General features: G+C 44.2%; 1 protein-coding gene across 1 annotated transcript in view; it reads left to right on the forward strand.

Moving 5' to 3' along the window:
• The first annotated feature begins 18,778 nt into the window (after positions 1-18,778).
• LOC140721343 (NACHT, LRR and PYD domains-containing protein 3-like) overlaps positions 18,779-19,525 on the forward strand; it is a 52,365-nt gene continuing 51,618 nt past the window's right edge. The window contains exon 1 of the mRNA XM_073036184.1: positions 18,779-18,800. Coding sequence (XP_072892285.1) covers positions 18,779-18,800 — 22 coding nt within the window. The remainder of the gene's footprint in view (positions 18,801-19,525) is intronic.

A 19,525-nucleotide genomic window follows, 5' to 3' on the forward strand; every position in this document is an offset into this window, starting at 1 on the left:
AGACCGAATTTTATCCACCACTACCATCGTCACTGCCAGTGCATTCCACACACCCATCCATTTCTGTCTGAAAAACCTACCCCTGACATCCCCCTTGTACCTACTTCCAAGCAGGTTAATACTATGCTCCCACTTGTTAGGCATTTCAACCATGGGAAAAGCCTCTGGCTATAGTCACAACCAAAGCCTCTCATCTTATACACCTCTGTCAAGTCACCTCTCATCCTCCATCGCTTCAAGGAGAAAAGGCCAAGGTCACTCAAACTATTCTCATCAGGCACGCTCCCTAATCTAGACAACATCCTTGTAAATCAATGTGTTTTGTTACATCCTCAAATAATTCAATCAGGTTCATAAGCATGACCTGCCCTTGCAAAGCCATGCTGGCTATCCCTAATCAGACCATGTCTCTCCAAATGCTCATAAACCCTGCCTCTCAGGATCTTCTCCAAAACTTGCCCACAACTGAAGTAACACTAACTGGTCTGTAATTTCCTGAGTTATCTCTACTCCATTTCTTGAACAAGAGAGCAACATTTGCAACCTTCCAATCCTCTGGTACTTCTCCACACCTAATTGATGATGCAACGATCATCGTCAGAGGCTTAGCAATCTCCTCCCTCGATTCCTACAGCAGCATGGGGTATATCCTGTTCAGTCCCGGTAACTTATCTAACTGAATACCTCTCAAAAGATTCAGCAGATGCTCTTTCTTTCATACACTCATGTGTTTCAGTCTGCTGTATGTCATCCCCACAATTGCCAAGGTCCTTTTCACTGGTGAATACTGAAGCAAAATACTCAGTATCTCAGAATATTCAAATCATCGGCAGGTTGAGAAACATTTGTTGAGAATGTAGTGGTGAAATTTAACCAAGTTAATTTGCCATTGCTGGCAACTCCCCGTGGATTTATTATACTTGCATGATGCGCCCTCAACTCCAATAATGATCGTTACAAAAGTCGGTGATATGTATTCCATCCTTTATTAGCAATGAGCAAACATACAATCTTGAAGTGATAAAACTCCACTGTACCCAAGCATAAATTCATCGTATTTGAGTGGATAATAACAAAATATATGACATCGGTCAGTCCCCAGCTGTGTACTGCATGGAACAAAGCAAATATGTAACTGATCCCCTTTGCATTTACCACACCCCCACTGATGCGACTTATTACCTCAAAAAAGCATCATAAATATACAACGCAGAATACAATGCTGATAGAGAACAGATACATGGCTCCTGCACACAGGCTCAGCTCTGATACAGGGTCCTCCACCTGAAATAGTAACATACTCTCGTCTTGTTGAATAATTCCATCATTCTGTTTTAATTATATTGACAATTTTTCTGAACTGACTGTTTTGGATGTATGGCGTGTCGACATTGTGTTTAACAAGGTGTCATATAACTAACTATCTAATAATAGCCAGGTGATATGCTCAAAGAAATCTTAACTGCGTTTTAGTGCTAATAATAGTTTTGAAGTCCTGCCGGAAAAACTATAGTGGTTCCGGACAAGATACTGTGATGCTATGTGTGAGATTGCATTGTTCAGATTGTCAGAGTGTTTCTGTATAGACACAAATCATATATTGCCATAGGTGTCAAGGCCAGGCGATGTTCACCTGAAAGGAGACGGTGAGAATCAGGTGTGACTGAGAAATCTGTATAATCCAGTGACGAGAGGAATAGAAGTCTCATCGTCAGCAGAAATGTTTCACCCCACACTGCTGTAACACTTGTCCATTACTCACCACAGCGCCACCAGTGGTAGGAGGACCAAAGCAGTGGGCGCTGTCTGCTCAATCTGCCTTGGCATTCCATAGACGCAACACTCCTGGTCCAGGACACAAAATTGGTTCCAAAAAGGGAATTGCCTGCAATACAGCGAGTAGATACCCTGGAGAATCCTGGTCCAGTGTACAATGCATGGAGAGTGTGGAAATGGACATTGTGTGACTGTGGGTGAAAGGATGCAGGTGGATCCGGCCATGTCACGTGTTCAGTGGATCGGCCCCAGATGTTTGGAAGTGTTCACCTCAGTTTAAAAACAAAACAGTGCTCTGCTTTAAACCCCAATTAATGTTTGACCCTCCTGTTATTTTTTTTTTTGTTACAGAGCAGCAAAAAATGAAAACTCCTGTCCACAAAATGGATCAAGGTTCGGGCAGTGGAGGAGTTCCAGTGGCGTCAGGATCGGGAAAGGACACGGGTCTGTTGGCGAATTATTTTAATTTATAAATACTCTGCTGATTCTCCGTCTGGGTTTAATTCAATAACGGCAATTCACAAAATATTTGTGAAAACTGACCAGAGTGATTAGAGAGAGAGTTAACATCTCTGGGGAAACACAGTCACAAGTGGAAGGAGTACAGTTACCGTCTGCTCCTGCTCCTCTAACAGATTGTGATGCACATTAAAATAGCGAGTTACTCCAGAAGACAAGACATCGTACAGATGCTGAAAGTTTTGGGCAACACAAAGACACACAACAGGTTGTCAGTACTCAACAGGTCAGGCAGCATCCATGGACAGGAATAAACAGTTAACGTTTCGGATCGGGACCACAAGGAAGAGAAAGTAATGTGACAATATCTAGAATTTCTGTCCCGTCATTACCAGTCCGATGAAGGGCCTTGGCTCGAAACATTGATTGTTCATTCTCCTTCATGGATGCTGCCTGTCCTGCTGAGTAGCTCCAGCATTTTGTGAGATATTCCAGAGATTTGCTGATGAAGGGGATTACCAGGCAGGCAGACAGTAACCCAGAGCAAAGTGGTGGTGATGGGCAGTACCAGGAGAGTGATGGTGATGGGTTACTATATTTCCAGGAATTGGCAGAGTCTTTTGCAAACAGAGAGGTATATTCCCGGGGACTAGAAAGAACAGCCTTCAACAGACGGTTGAGCTTTACCGGCTAAGGTAACAATTCCCTGATTCACCCACCCCACCCCACAGTCTAGAAAGGACTTATATTCTTCCCATTGGTGCGAAGCAATGTCAGTCACTGATTACAGCCAATAGCAGAGATGGACCAGCCAAGAGGGCATTACCCTCGCTGAGGATATCTCATACTCCCGCTACGAACGCCCTGTCAAAGCGGAACAAATCCCAAAGTAAATGCCCCGCTTTTTGAATTATTTCAATATCCCTCCGAGGGAAGCTGTGGGTGTTTAAGAAGCTTCTCCTGCGGTCGATGTCTGATGCATCGCTGAGAGGTAGGAGGAGACCACTCGGCCCACTGAATTGATGCCATCTCCCTGGGGAGGGAGGGAACCCAGCAGGAGGAGGAGGGAGGGTGAATTAATTGAGAGGATAAATATGGTGTGAGGGATTGAGTAGGATGGAGTCTGAGAGGTTGTTTGTCCCGGTGGGGGATCAAGGAGCAGGATGGGGGAATGAGCCCATTGACAGCGGGAAAAAGAAATGAGGGTCTCGTCTATGGAAACGTCTGAGCCCACAGTGGTGGTGAGCAGAGATATTCACCACTTCGGTGGGTAAACAGTGGGAGACTGTATGCTCATATTGTTAGTGACAGAAGATCGTATAATTTGTGTTCCGTGTGTTATCTGAATGTACTTGCCTGGGATGCTGCCACAACTCAGTGTTTCTCTGTCCCTGTACCTTCCCGTACTTGTGCACTTGGCAATAAATTCAACAGGACCTGAGAAATCTCAGTGAGATTTGATTAGTGACGATCATCTTGGCAGCTCGGTAGGTAAAATGTAAAGAAGATAGAACATAGAAATCTACAGCACGTTACAGGCCATTCGTCCCACATTATTGTGTCAATCGTGTAACCTACTCTAGAGGTTGACTACAATTTCCTTGCAGCATAGACCTTTATTTTTATAAGCACCGTGTACCTATCTAAGAGTCTTTTATAAGACCGAATTTTATCCACCACTACCATCGTCACTGCCAGTGCATTCCACACACCCATCCATTTCTGTCTGAAAAACTTACCCCTGACATCCCCCTTGTACCTACTTCCAAGCAGGTTAATACTATGCTCCCACTTGTTAGGCATTTCAACCATGGGAAAAGCCTCTGGCTATAGTCACAACCAAAGCCTCTCATCTTATACACCTCTGTCAAGTCACCTCTCATCCTCCATCGCTTCAAGGAGAAAAGGCCAAGGTCACTCAAACTATTCTCATCAGGCACGCTCCCTAATCTAGACAACATCCTTGTAAATCAATGTGTTTTGTTACATCCTCAAATAATTCAATCAGGTTCATAAGCATGACCTGCCCTTGCAAAGCCATGCTGGCTATCCCTAATCAGACCATGTCTCTCCAAATGCTCATAAACCCTGCCTCTCAGGATCTTCTCCAAAACTTGCCCACAACTGAAGTAACACTAACTGGTCTGTAATTTCCTGAGTTATCTCTACTCCATTTCTTGAACAAGAGAGCAACATTTGCAACCTTCCAATCCTCTGGTACTTCTCCACACCTAATTGATGATGCAACGATCATCGTCAGAGGCTTAGCAATCTCCTCCCTCGATTCCTACAGCAGCATGGGGTATATCCTGTTCAGTCCCGGTAACTTATCTAACTGAATACCTCTCAAAAGATTCAGCAGATGCTCTTTCTTTCATACACTCATGTGTTTCAGTCTGCTGTATGTCATCCCCACAATTGCCAAGGTCCTTTTCACTGGTGAATACTGAAGCAAAATACTCAGTATCTCAGAATATTCAAATCATCGGCAGGTTGAGAAACATTTGTTGAGAATGTAGTGGTGAAATTTAACCAAGCTAATTTGCCATTGCTGGCAACTCCCCGTGGATTTATTATACTTGCATGATGCGCCCTCAACTCCAATAATGATCGTTACAAAAGTCGGTGATATGTATTCCATCCTTTATTAGCAATGAGCAAACATACAATCTTGAAGTGATAAAACTCCACTGTACCCAAGCATAAATCCATCGTATTTGAGTGGATAATAACAAAATATATGACATCGGTCAGTCCCCAGCTGTGTACTGCATGGAACAAAGCAAATATGTAACTGATCCCCTTTGCATTTACCACACCCCCACTGATGCGACTTATTACCTCAAAAAAGCATCATAAATATACAACGCAGAATACAATGCTGATAGAGAACAGATACATGGCTCCTGCACACAGGCTCAGCTCTGATACAGGGTCCTCCACCTGAAATAGTAACATACTCTCGTCTTGTTGAATAATTCCATCATTCTGTTTTAATTATATTGACAATTTTTCTGAACTGACTGTTTTGGATGTATGGCGTGTCGACATTGTGTTTAACAAGGTGTCATATAACTAACTATCTAATAATAGCCAGGTGATATGCTCAAAGAAATCTTAACTGCGTTTTAGTGCTAATAATAGTTTTGAAGTCCTGCCGGAAAAACTATAGTGGTTCCGGACAAGATACTGTGATGCTATGTGTGAGATTGCATTGTTCAGATTGTCAGAGTGTTTCTGTATAGACACAAATCATATATTGCCATAGGTGTCAAGGCCAGGCGATGTTCACCTGAAAGGAGACGGTGAGAATCAGGTGTGACTGAGAAATCTGTATAATCCAGTGACGAGAGGAATAGAAGTCTCATCGTCAGCAGAAATGTTTCACCCCACACTGCTGTAACACTTGTCCATTACTCACCACAGCGCCACCAGTGGTAGGAGGACCAAAGCAGTGGGCGCTGTCTGCTCAATCTGCCTTGGCATTCCATAGACGCAACACTCCTGGTCCAGGACACAAAATTGGTTCCAAAAAGGGAATTGCCTGCAATACAGCGAGTAGATACCCTGGAGAATCCTGGTCCAGTGTACAATGCATGGAGAGTGTGGAAATGGACATTGTGTGACTGTGGGTGAAAGGATGCAGGTGGATCCGGCCATGTCACGTGTTCAGTGGATCGGCCCCAGATGTTTGGAAGTGTTCACCTCAGTTTAAAAACAAAACAGTGCTCTGCTTTAAACCCCAATTAATGTTTGACCCTCCTGTTATTTTTTTTTTTTGTTACAGAGCAGCAAAAAATGAAAACTCCTGTCCACAAAATGGATCAAGGTTCGGGCAGTGGAGGAGTTCCAGTGGCGTCAGGATCGGGAAAGGACACGGGTCTGTTGGCGAATTATTTTAATTTATAAATACTCTGCTGATTCTCCGTCTGGGTTTAATTCAATAACGGCAATTCACAAAATATTTGTGAAAACTGCCAGAGTGATTAGAGAGAGAGTTAACATCTCTGGGGAAACACAGTCACAAGTGGAAGGAGTACAGTTACCGTCTGCTCCTGCTCCTCTAACAGATTGTGATGCACATTAAAATAGCGAGTTACTCCAGAAGACAAGACATCGTACAGATGCTGAAAGTTTTGGGCAACACAAAGACACACAACAGGTTGTCAGTACTCAACAGGTCAGGCAGCATCCATGGACAGGAATAAACAGTTAACGTTTCGGATCGGGACCACAAGGAAGAGAAAGTAATGTGACAATATCTAGAATTTCTGTCCCGTCATTACCAGTCCGATGAAGGGCCTTGGCTCGAAACATTGATTGTTCATTCTCCTTCATGGATGCTGCCTGTCCTGCTGAGTAGCTCCAGCATTTTGTGAGATATTCCAGAGATTTGCTGATGAAGGGGATTACCAGGCAGGCAGACAGTAACCCAGAGCAAAGTGGTGGTGATGGGCAGTACCAGGAGAGTGATGGTGATGGGTTACTATATTTCCAGGAATTGGCAGAGTCTTTTGCAAACAGAGAGGTATATTCCCGGGGACTAGAAAGAACAGCCTTCAACAGACGGTTGAGCTTTACCGGCTAAGGTAACAATTCCCTGATTCACCCACCCCACCCCACAGTCTAGAAAGGACTTATATTCTTCCCATTGGTGCGAAGCAATGTCAGTCACTGATTACAGCCAATAGCAGAGATGGACCAGCCAAGAGGGCATTACCCTCGCTGAGGATATCTCATACTCCCGCTACGAACGCCCTGTCAAAGCGGAACAAATCCCAAAGTAAATGCCCCGCTTTTTGAATTATTTCAATATCCCTCCGAGGGAAGCTGTGGGTGTTTAAGAAGCTTCTCCTGCGGTCGATGTCTGATGCATCGCTGAGAGGTAGGAGGAGACCACTCGGCCCACTGAATTGATGCCATCTCCCTGGGGAGGGAGGGAACCCAGCAGGAGGAGGAGGGAGGGTGAATTAATTGAGAGGATAAATATGGTGTGAGGGATTGAGTAGGATGGAGTCTGAGAGGTTGTTTGTCCCGGTGGGGGATCAAGGAGCAGGATGGGGGAATGAGCCCATTGACAGCGGGAAAAAGAAATGAGGGTCTCGTCTATGGAAACGTCTGAGCCCACAGTGGTGGTGAGCAGAGATATTCACCACTTCGGTGGGTAAACAGTGGGAGACTGTATGCTCATATTGTTAGTGACAGAAGATCGTATAATTTGTGTTCCGTGTGTTATCTGAATGTACTTGCCTGTGATGCTGCCACAACTCAGTGTTTCTCTGTCCCTGTACCTTCCCGTACTTGTGCACTTGGCAATAAATTCAACAGGACCTGAGAAATCTCAGTGAGATTTGATTAGTGACGATCATCTTGGCAGCTCGGTAGGTAAAATGTAAAGAAGATAGAACATAGAAATCTACAGCACGTTACAGGCCATTCGTCCCACATTATTGTGTCAATCGTGTAACCTACTCTAGAGGTTGACTACAATTTCCTTGCAGCATAGACCTTTATTTTTATAAGCACCGTGTACCTATCTAAGAGTCTTTTATAAGACCGAATTTTATCCACCACTACCATCGTCACTGCCAGTGCATTCCACACACCCATCCATTTCTGTCTGAAAAACTTACCCCTGACATCCCCCTTGTACCTACTTCCAAGCAGGTTAATACTATGCTCCCTCTTGTTAGGCATTTCAACCATGGGAAAAGCCTCTGGCTATAGTCACAAGCAAAGCCTCTCATCATATACACCTCTGTCAGGTCACCTCTCATCCTCCATCGCTTCAAGGAGAAAAGGCCAAGGTCACTCAAACTATTCTCATCAGGCACGCTCCCTAATCTAGACAACATCCTTGTAAATCAATGTGTTTTGTTACATCCTCAAATAATTCAATCAGGTTCATAAGCATGACCTGCCCTTGCAAAGCCATGCTGGCTATCCCTAATCAGACCATGTCTCTCCAAATGCTCATAAACCCTGCCTCTCAGGATCTTCTCCAAAACTTGCCCACAACTGAAGTAACACTAACTGGTCTGTAATTTCCTGAGTTATCTCTACTCCATTTCTTGAACAAGAGAGCAACATTTGCAACCTTCCAATCCTCTGGTACTTCTCCACACCTAATTGATGATGCAACGATCATCGTCAGAGGCTTAGCAATCTCCTCCCTCGATTCCTACAGCAGCATGGGGTATATCCTGTTCAGTCCCGGTAACTTATCTAACTGAATACCTCTCAAAAGATTCAGCAGATGCTCTTTCTTTCATACACTCATGTGTTTCAGTCTGCTGTATGTCATCCCCACAATTGCCAAGGTCCTTTTCACTGGTGAATACTGAAGCAAAATACTCAGTATCTCAGAATATTCAAATCATCGGCAGGTTGAGAAACATTTGTTGAGAATGTAGTGGTGAAATTTAACCAAGCTAATTTGCCATTGCTGGCAACTCCCCGTGGATTTATTATACTTGCATGATGCGCCCTCAACTCCAATAATGATCGTTACAAAAGTCGGTGATATGTATTCCATCCTTTATTAGCAATGAGCAAACATACAATCTTGAAGTGATAAAACTCCACTGTACCCAAGCATAAATTCATCGTATTTGAGTGGATAATAACAAAATATATGACATCGGTCAGTCCCCAGCTGTGTACTGCATGGAACAAAGCAAATATGTAACTGATCCCCTTTGCATTTACCACACCCCCACTGATGCGACTTATTACCTCAAAAAAGCATCATAAATATACAACGCAGAATACAATGCTGATAGAGAACAGATACATGGCTCCTGCACACAGGCTCAGCTCTGATACAGGGTCCTCCACCTGAAATAGTAACATACTCTCGTCTTGTTGAATAATTCCATCATTCTGTTTTAATTATATTGACAATTTTTCTGAACTGACTGTTTTGGATGTATGGCGTGTCGACATTGTGTTTAACAAGGTGTCATATAACTAACTATCTAATAATAGCCAGGTGATATGCTCAAAGAAATCTTAACTGCGTTTTAGTGCTAATAATAGTTTTGAAGTCCTGCCGGAAAAACTATAGTGGTTCCGGACAAGATACTGTGATGCTATGTGTGAGATTGCATTGTTCAGATTGTCAGAGTGTTTCTGTATAGACACAAATCATATATTGCCATAGGTGTCAAGGCCAGGCGATGTTCACCTGAAAGGAGACGGTGAGAATCAGGTGTGACTGAGAAATCTGTATAATCCAGTGACGAGAGGAATAGAAGTCTCATCGTCAGCAGAAATGTTTCACCCCACACTGCTGTAACACTTGTCCATTACTCACCACAGCGCCACCAGTGGTAGGAGGACCAAAGCAGTGGGCGCTGTCTGCTCAATCTGCCTTGGCATTCCATAGACGCAACACTCCTGGTCCAGGACACAAAATTGGTTCCAAAAAGGGAATTGCCTGCAATACAGCGAGTAGATACCCTGGAGAATCCTGGTCCAGTGTACAATGCATGGAGAGTGTGGAAATGGACATTGTGTGACTGTGGGTGAAAGGATGCAGGTGGATCCGGCCATGTCACGTGTTCAGTGGATCGGCCCCAGATGTTTGGAAGTGTTCACCTCAGTTTAAAAACAAAACAGTGCTCTGCTTTAAACCCCAATTAATGTTTGACCCTCCTGTTATTTTTTTTTTTGTTACAGAGCAGCAAAAAATGAAAACTCCTGTCCACAAAATGGATCAAGGTTCGGGCAGTGGAGGAGTTCCAGTGGCGTCAGGATCGGGAAAGGACACGGGTCTGTTGGCGAATTATTTTAATTTATAAATACTCTGCTGATTCTCCGTCTGGGTTTAATTCAATAACGGCAATTCACAAAATATTTGTGAAAACTGACCAGAGTGATTAGAGAGAGAGTTAACATCTCTGGGGAAACACAGTCACAAGTGGAAGGAGTACAGTTACCGTCTGCTCCTGCTCCTCTAACAGATTGTGATGCACATTAAAATAGCGAGTTACTCCAGAAGACAAGACATCGTACAGATGCTGAAAGTTTTGGGCAACACAAAGACACACAACAGGTTGTCAGTACTCAACAGGTCAGGCAGCATCCATGGACAGGAATAAACAGTTAACGTTTCGGATCGGGACCACAAGGAAGAGAAAGTAATGTGACAATATCTAGAATTTCTGTCCCGTCATTACCAGTCCGATGAAGGGCCTTGGCTCGAAACATTGATTGTTCATTCTCCTTCATGGATGCTGCCTGTCCTGCTGAGTAGCTCCAGCATTTTGTGAGATATTCCAGAGATTTGCTGATGAAGGGGATTACCAGGCAGGCAGACAGTAACCCAGAGCAAAGTGGTGGTGATGGGCAGTACCAGGAGAGTGATGGTGATGGGTTACTATATTTCCAGGAATTGGCAGAGTCTTTTGCAAACAGAGAGGTATATTCCCGGGGACTAGAAAGAACAGCCTTCAACAGACGGTTGAGCTTTACCGGCTAAGGTAACAATTCCCTGATTCACCCACCCCACCCCACAGTCTAGAAAGGACTTATATTCTTCCCATTGGTGCGAAGCAATGTCAGTCACTGATTACAGCCAATAGCAGAGATGGACCAGCCAAGAGGGCATTACCCTCGCTGAGGATATCTCATACTCCCGCTACGAACGCCCTGTCAAAGCGGAACAAATCCCAAAGTAAATGCCCCGCTTTTTGAATTATTTCAATATCCCTCCGAGGGAAGCTGTGGGTGTTTAAGAAGCTTCTCCTGCGGTCGATGTCTGATGCATCGCTGAGAGGTAGGAGGAGACCACTCGGCCCACTGAATTGATGCCATCTCCCTGGGGAGGGAGGGAACCCAGCAGGAGGAGGAGGGAGGGTGAATTAATTGAGAGGATAAATATGGTGTGAGGGATTGAGTAGGATGGAGTCTGAGAGGTTGTTTGTCCCGGTGGGGGATCAAGGAGCAGGATGGGGGAATGAGCCCATTGACAGCGGGAAAAAGAAATGAGGGTCTCGTCTATGGAAACGTCTGAGCCCACAGTGGTGGTGAGCAGAGATATTCACCACTTCGGTGGGTAAACAGTGGGAGACTGTATGCTCATATTGTTAGTGACAGAAGATCGTATAATTTGTGTTCCGTGTGTTATCTGAATGTACTTGCCTGGGATGCTGCCACAACTCAGTGTTTCTCTGTCCCTGTACCTTCCCGTACTTGTGCACTTGGCAATAAATTCAACAGGACCTGAGAAATCTCAGTGAGATTTGATTAGTGACGATCATCTTGGCAGCTCGGTAGGTAAAATGTAAAGAAGATAGAACATAGAAATCTACAGCACGTTACAGGCCATTCGTCCCACATTATTGTGTCAATCGTGTAACCTACTCTAGAGGTTGACTACAATTTCCTTGCAGCATAGACCTTTATTTTTATAAGCACCGTGTACCTATCTAAGAGTCTTTTATAAGACCGAATTTTATCCACCACTACCATCGTCACTGCCAGTGCATTCCACACACCCATCCATTTCTGTCTGAAAAACTTACCCCTGACATCCCCCTTGTACCTACTTCCAAGCAGGTTAATACTATGCTCCCACTTGTTAGGCATTTCAACCATGGGAAAAGCCTCTGGCTATAGTCACAACCAAAGCCTCTCATCTTATACACCTCTGTCAAGTCACCTCTCATCCTCCATCGCTTCAAGGAGAAAAGGCCAAGGTCACTCAAACTATTCTCATCAGGCACGCTCCCTAATCTAGACAACATCCTTGTAAATCAATGTGTTTTGTTACATCCTCAAATAATTCAATCAGGTTCATAAGCATGACCTGCCCTTGCAAAGCCATGCTGGCTATCCCTAATCAGACCATGTCTCTCCAAATGCTCATAAACCCTGCCTCTCAGGATCTTCTCCAAAACTTGCCCACAACTGAAGTAACACTAACTGGTCTGTAATTTCCTGAGTTATCTCTACTCCATTTCTTGAACAAGAGAGCAACATTTGCAACCTTCCAATCCTCTGGTACTTCTCCACACCTAATTGATGATGCAACGATAATCGTCAGAGGCTTAGCAATCTCCTCCCTCGATTCCTACAGCAGCATGGGGTATATCCTGTTCAGTCCCGGTAACTTATCTAACTGAATACCTCTCAAAAGATTCAGCAGATGCTCTTTCTTTCATACACTCATGTGTTTCAGTCTGCTGTATGTCATCCCCACAATTGCCAAGGTCCTTTTCACTGGTGAATACTGAAGCAAAATACTCAGTATCTCAGAATATTCAAATCATCGGCAGGTTGAGAAACATTTGTTGAGAATGTAGTGGTGAAATTTAACCAAGCTAATTTGCCATTGCTGGCAACTCCCCGTGGATTTATTATACTTGCATGATGCGCCCTCAACTCCAATAATGATCGTTACAAAAGTCGGTGATATGTATTCCATCCTTTATTAGCAATGAGCAAACATACAATCTTGAAGTGATAAAACTCCACTGTACCCAAGCATAAATTCATCGTATTTGAGTGGATAATAACAAAATATATGACATCGGTCAGTCCCCAGCTGTGTACTGCATGGAACAAAGCAAATATGTAACTGATCCCCTTTGCATTTACCACACCCCCACTGATGCGACTTATTACCTCAAAAAAGCATCATAAATATACAACGCAGAATACAATGCTGATAGAGAACAGATACATGGCTCCTGCACACAGGCTCAGCTCTGATACAGGGTCCTCCACCTGAAATAGTAACATACTCTCGTCTTGTTGAATAATTCCATCATTCTGTTTTAATTATATTGACAATTTTTCTGAACTGACTGTTTTGGATGTATGGCGTGTCGACATTGTGTTTAACAAGGTGTCATATAGCTAACTATCTAATAATAGCCAGGTGATATGCTCAAAGAAATCTTAACTGCGTTTTAGTGCTAATAATAGTTTTGAAGTCCTGCCGGAAAAACTATAGTGGTTCCGGACAAGATACTGTGATGCTATGTGTGAGATTGCATTGTTCAGATTGTCAGAGTGTTTCTGTATAGACACAAATCATATATTGCCATAGGTGTCAAGGCCAGGCGATGTTCACCTGAAAGGAGACGGTGAGAATCAGGTGTGACTGAGAAATCTGTATAATCCAGTGACGAGAGGAATAGAAGTCTCATCGTCAGCAGAAATGTTTCACCCCACACTGCTGTAACACTTGTCCATTACTCACCACAGCGCCACCAGTGGTAGGAGGACCAAAGCAGTGGGCGCTGTCTGCTCAATCTGCCTTGGCATTCCATAGACGCAACACTCCTGGTCCAGGACACAAAATTGGTTCCAAAAAGGGAATTGCCTGCAATACAGCGAGTAGATACCCTGGAGAATCCTGGTCCAGTGTACAATGCATGGAGAGTGTGGAAATGGACATTGTGTGACTGTGGGTGAAAGGATGCAGGTGGATCCGGCCATGTCACGTGTTCAGAGGATCGGCCCCAGATGTTTGGAAGTGTTCACCTCAGTTTAAAAACAAAACAGTGCTCTGCTTTAAACCCCAATTAATGTTTGACCCTCCTGTTATTTTTTTTTGTTACAGAGCAGCAAAAAATGAAAACTCCTGTCCACAAAATGGATCAAGGTTCGGGCAGTGGAGGAGTTCCAGTGGCGTCAGGATCGGGAAAGGACACGGGTCTGTTGGCGAATTATTTTAATTTATAAATACTCTGCTGATTCTCCGTCTGGGTTTAATTCAATAACGGCAATTCACAAAATATTTGTGAAAACTGACCAGAGTGATTAGAGAGAGAGTTAACATCTCTGGGGAAACACAGTCACAAGTGGAAGGAGTACAGTTACCGTCTGCTCCTGCTCCTCTAACAGATTGTGATGCACATTAAAATAGCGAGTTACTCCAGAAGACAAGACATCGTACAGATGCTGAAAGTTTTGGGCAACACAAAGACACACAACAGGTTGTCAGTACTCAACAGGTCAGGCAGCATCCATGGACAGGAATAAACAGTTAACGTTTTGGATCGGGACCACAAGGAAGAGAAAGTAATGTGACAATATCTAGAATTTCTGTCCCGTCATTACCAGTCCGATGAAGGGCCTTGGCTCGAAACATTGATTGTTCATTCTCCTTCATGGATGCTGCCTGTCCTGCTGAGTAGCTCCAGCATTTTGTGAGATATTCCAGAGATTTGCTGATGAAGGGGATTACCAGGCAGGCAGACAGTAACCCAGAGCAAAGTGGTGGTGATGGGCAGTACCAGGAGAGTGATGGTGATGGGTTACTATATTTCCAGGAATTGGCAGAGTCTTTTGCAAACAGAGAGGTATATTCCCGGGGACTAGAAAGAACAGCCTTCAACAGACGGTTGAGCTTTACCGGCTAAGGTAACAATTCCCTGATTCACCCACCCCACCCCACAGTCTAGAAAGGACTTATATTCTTCCCATTGGTGCGAAGCAATGTCAGTCACTGATTACAGCCAATAGCAGAGATGGACCAGCCAAGAGGGCATTACCCTCGCTGAGGATATCTCATACTCCCGCTACGAACGCCCTGTCAAAGCGGAACAAATCCCAAAGTAAATGCCCCGCTTTTTGAATTATTTCAATATCCCTCCGAGGGAAGCTGTGGGTGTTTAAGAAGCTTCTCCTGCGGTCGATGTCTGATGCATCGCTGAGAGGTAGGAGGAGACCACTCGGCCCACTGAATTGATGCCATCTCCCTGGGGAGGGAGGGAACCCAGCAGGAGGAGGAGGGAGGGTGAATTAATTGAGAGGATAAATATGGTGTGAGGGATTGAGTAGGATGGAGTCTGAGAGGTTGTTTGTCCCGGTGGGGGATCAAGGAGCAGGATGGGGGAATGAGCCCATTGACAGCGGGAAAAAGAAATGAGGGTCTCGTCTATGGAAACGTCTGAGCCCACAGTGGTGGTGAGCAGAGATATTCACCACTTCGGTGGGTAAACAGTGGGAGACTGTATGCTCATATTGTTAGTGACAGAAGATCGTATAATTTGTGTTCCGTGTGTTATCTGAATGTACTTGCCTGGGATGCTGCCACAACTCAGTGTTTCTCTGTCCCTGTACCTTCCCGTACTTGTGCACTTGGCAATAAATTCAACAGGACCTGAGAAATCTCAGTGAGATTTGATTAGTGACGATCATCTTGGCAGCTCGGTAGGTAAAATGTAAAGAAGATAGAACATAGAAATCTACAGCACGTTACAGGCCATTCGTCCCACATTATTGTGTCAATCGTGTAACCTACTCTAGAGGTTGACTACAATTTCCTTGCAGCATAGACCTTTATTTTTATAAGCACCGTGTACCTATCTAAGAGTCTTTTATAAGACCGAATTTTATCCACCACTACCATCGTCACTGCCAGTGCATTCCACACACCCATCCATTTCTGTCTGAAAAACCTACCCCTGACATCCCCCTTGTACCTACTTCCAAGCAGGTTAATACTATGCTCCCACTTGTTAGGCATTTCAACCATGGGAAAAGCCTCTGGCTATAGTCACAACCAAAGCCTCTCATCTTATACACCTCTGTCAAGTCACCTCTCATCCTCCATCGCTTCAAGGAGAAAAGACCAAGGTCACTCAAACTATTCTCATCAGGCACGCTCCCTAATCTAGACAACATCCTTGTAAATCAATGTGTTTTGTTACATCCTCAAATAATTCAATCAGGTTCATAAGCATGACCTGCCCTTGCAAAGCCATGCTGGCTATCCCTAATCAGACCATGTCTCTCCAAATGCTCATAAACCCTGCCTCTCAGGATCTTCTCCAAAACTTGCCCACAACTGAAGTAACACTAACTGGTCTGTAATTTCCTGAGTTATCTCTACTCCATTTCTTGAACAAGAGAGCAACATTTGCAACCTTCCAATCCTCTGGTACTTCTCCACACCTAATTGATGATGCAACGATCATCGTCAGAGGCTTAGCAATCTCCTCCCTCGATTCCTACAGCAGCATGGGGTATATCCTGTTCAGTCCCGGTAACTTATCTAACTGAATACCTCTCAAAAGATTCAGCAGATGCTCTTTCTTTCATACACTCATGTGTTTCAGTCTGCTGTATGTCATCCCCACAATTGCCAAGGTCCTTTTCACTGGTGAATACTGAAGCAAAATACTCAGTATCTCAGAATATTCAAATCATCGGCAGGTTGAGAAACATTTGTTGAGAATGTAGTGGTGAAATTTAACCAAGCTAATTTGCCATTGCTGGCAACTCCCCGTGGATTTATTATACTTGCATGATGCGCCCTCAACTCCAATAATGATCGTTACAAAAGTCGGTGATATGTATTCCATCCTTTATTAGCAATGAGCAAACATACAATCTTGAAGTGATAAAACTCCACTGTACCCAAGCATAAATTCATCGTATTTGAGTGGATAATAACAAAATATATGACATCGGTCAGTCCCCAGCTGTGTACTGCATGGAACAAAGCAAATATGTAACTGATCCCCTTTGCATTTACCACACCCCCACTGATGCGACTTATTACCTCAAAAAAGCATCATAAATATACAACGCAGAATACAATGCTGATAGAGAACAGATACATGGCTCCTGCACACAGGCTCAGCTCTGATACAGGGTCCTCCACCTGAAATAGTAACATACTCTCGTCTTGTTGAATAATTCCATCATTCTGTTTTAATTATATTGACAATTTTTCTGAACTGACTGTTTTGGATGTATGGCGTGTCGACATTGTGTTTAACAAGGTGTCATATAACTAACTATCTAATAATAGCCAGGTGATATGCTCAAAGAAATCTTAACTGCGTTTTAGTGCTAATAATAGTTTTGAAGTCCTGCCGGAAAAACTATAGTGGTTCCGGACAAGATACTGTGATGCTATGTGTGAGATTGCATTGTTCAGATTGTCAGAGTGTTTCTGTATAGACACAAATCATATATTGCCATAGGTGTCAAGGCCAGGCGATGTTCACCTGAAAGGAGACGGTGAGAATCAGGTGTGACTGAGAAATCTGTATAATCCAGTGACGAGAGGAATAGAAGTCTCATCGTCAGCAGAAATGTTTCACCCCACACTGCTGTAACACTTGTCCATTACTCACCACAGCGCCACCAGTGGTAGGAGGACCAAAGCAGTGGGCGCTGTCTGCTCAATCTGCCTTGGCATTCCATAGACGCAACACTCCTGGTCCAGGACACAAAATTGGTTCCAAAAAGGGAATTGCCTGCAATACAGCGAGTAGATACCCTGGAGAATCCTGGTCCAGTGTACAATGCATGGAGAGTGTGGAAATGGACATTGTGTGACTGTGGGTGAAAGGATGCAGGTGGATCCGGCCATGTCACGTGTTCAGTGGATCGGCCCCAGATGTTTGGAAGTGTTCACCTCAGTTTAAAAACAAAACAGTGCTCTGCTTTAAACCCCAATTAATGTTTGACCCTCCTGTTATTTTTTTTTTTTGTTACAGAGCAGCAAAAAATGAAAACTCCTGTCCACAAAATGGATCAAGGTTCGGGCAGTGGAGGAGTTCCAGTGGCGTCAGGATCGGGAAAGGACACGGGTCTGTTGGCGAATTATTTTAATTTATAAATACTCTGCTGATTCTCCGTCTGGGTTTAATTCAATAACGGCAATTCACAAAATATTTGTGAAAACTGCCAGAGTGATTAGAGAGAGAGTTAACATCTCTGGGGAAACACAGTCACAAGTGGAAGGAGTACAGTTACCGTCTGCTCCTGCTCCTCTAACAGATTGTGATGCACATTAAAATAGCGAGTTACTCCAGAAGACAAGACATCGTACAGATGCTGAAAGTTTTGGGCAACACAAAGACACACAACAGGTTGTCAGTACTCAACAGGTCAGGCAGCATCCATGGACAGGAATAAACAGTTAACGTTTCGGATCGGGACCACAAGGAAGAGAAAGTAATGTGACAATATCTAGAATTTCTGTCCCGTCATTACCAGTCCGATGAAGGGCCTTGGCTCGAAACATTGATTGTTCATTCTCCTTCATGGATGCTGCCTGTCCTGCTGAGTAGCTCCAGCATTTTGTGAGATATTCCAGAGATTTGCTGATGAAGGGGATTACCAGGCAGGCAGACAGTAACCCAGAGCAAAGTGGTGGTGATGGGCAGTACCAGGAGAGTGATGGTGATGGGTTACTATATTTCCAGGAATTGGCAGAGTCTTTTGCAAACAGAGAGGTATATTCCCGGGGACTAGAAAGAACAGCCTTCAACAGACGGTTGAGCTTTACCGGCTAAGGTAACAATTCCCTGATTCACCCACCCCACCCCACAGTCTAGAAAGGACTTATATTCTTCCCATTGGTGCGAAGCAATGTCAGTCACTGATTACAGCCAATAGCAGAGATGGACCAGCCAAGAGGGCATTACCCTCGCTGAGGATATCTCATACTCCCGCTACGAACGCCCTGTCAAAGCGGAACAAATCCCAAAGTAAATGCCCCGCTTTTTGAATTATTTCAATATCCCTCCGAGGGAAGCTGTGGGTGTTTAAGAAGCTTCTCCTGCGGTCGATGTCTGATGCATCGCTGAGAGGTAGGAGGAGACCACTCGGCCCACTGAATTGATGCCATCTCCCTGGGGAGGGTTGGAACCCAGCAGGAGGAGGAGGGAGGGTGAATTAATTGAGAGGATAAATATGGTGTGAGGGATTGAGTAGGATGGAGTCTGAGAGGTTGTTTGTCCCGGTGGGGGATCAAGGAGCAGGATGGGGGAATGAGCCCATTGACAGCGGGAAAAAGAAATGAGGGTCTCGTCTATGGAAACGTCTGAGCCCACAGTGGTGGTGAGCAGAGATATTCACCACTTCGGTGGGTAAACAGTGGGAGACTGTATGCTCATATTGTTAGTGACAGAAGATCGTATAATTTGTGTTCCGTGTGTTATCTGAATGTACTTGCCTGTGATGCTGCCACAACTCAGTGTTTCTCTGTCCCTGTACCTTCCCGTACTTGTGCACTTGGCAATAAATTCAACAGGACCTGAGAAATCTCAGTGAGATTTGATTAGTGACGATCATCTTGGCAGCTCGGTAGGTAAAATGTAAAGAAGATAGAACATAGAAATCTACAGCACGTTACAGGCCATTCGTCCCACATTATTGTGTCAATCGTGTAACCTACTCTAGAGGTTGACTACAATTTCCTTGCAGCATAGACCTTTATTTTTATAAGCACCGTGTACCTATCTAAGAGTCTTTTATAAGACCGAATTTTATCCACCACTACCATCGTCACTGCCAGTGCATTCCACACACCCAT

The sequence above is a fragment of the Hemitrygon akajei genome, unplaced genomic scaffold (assembly GCF_048418815.1).
Source record: "Hemitrygon akajei unplaced genomic scaffold, sHemAka1.3 Scf000054, whole genome shotgun sequence".
In the NCBI taxonomy this organism is placed as follows: domain Eukaryota; kingdom Metazoa; phylum Chordata; class Chondrichthyes; order Myliobatiformes; family Dasyatidae; genus Hemitrygon; species Hemitrygon akajei.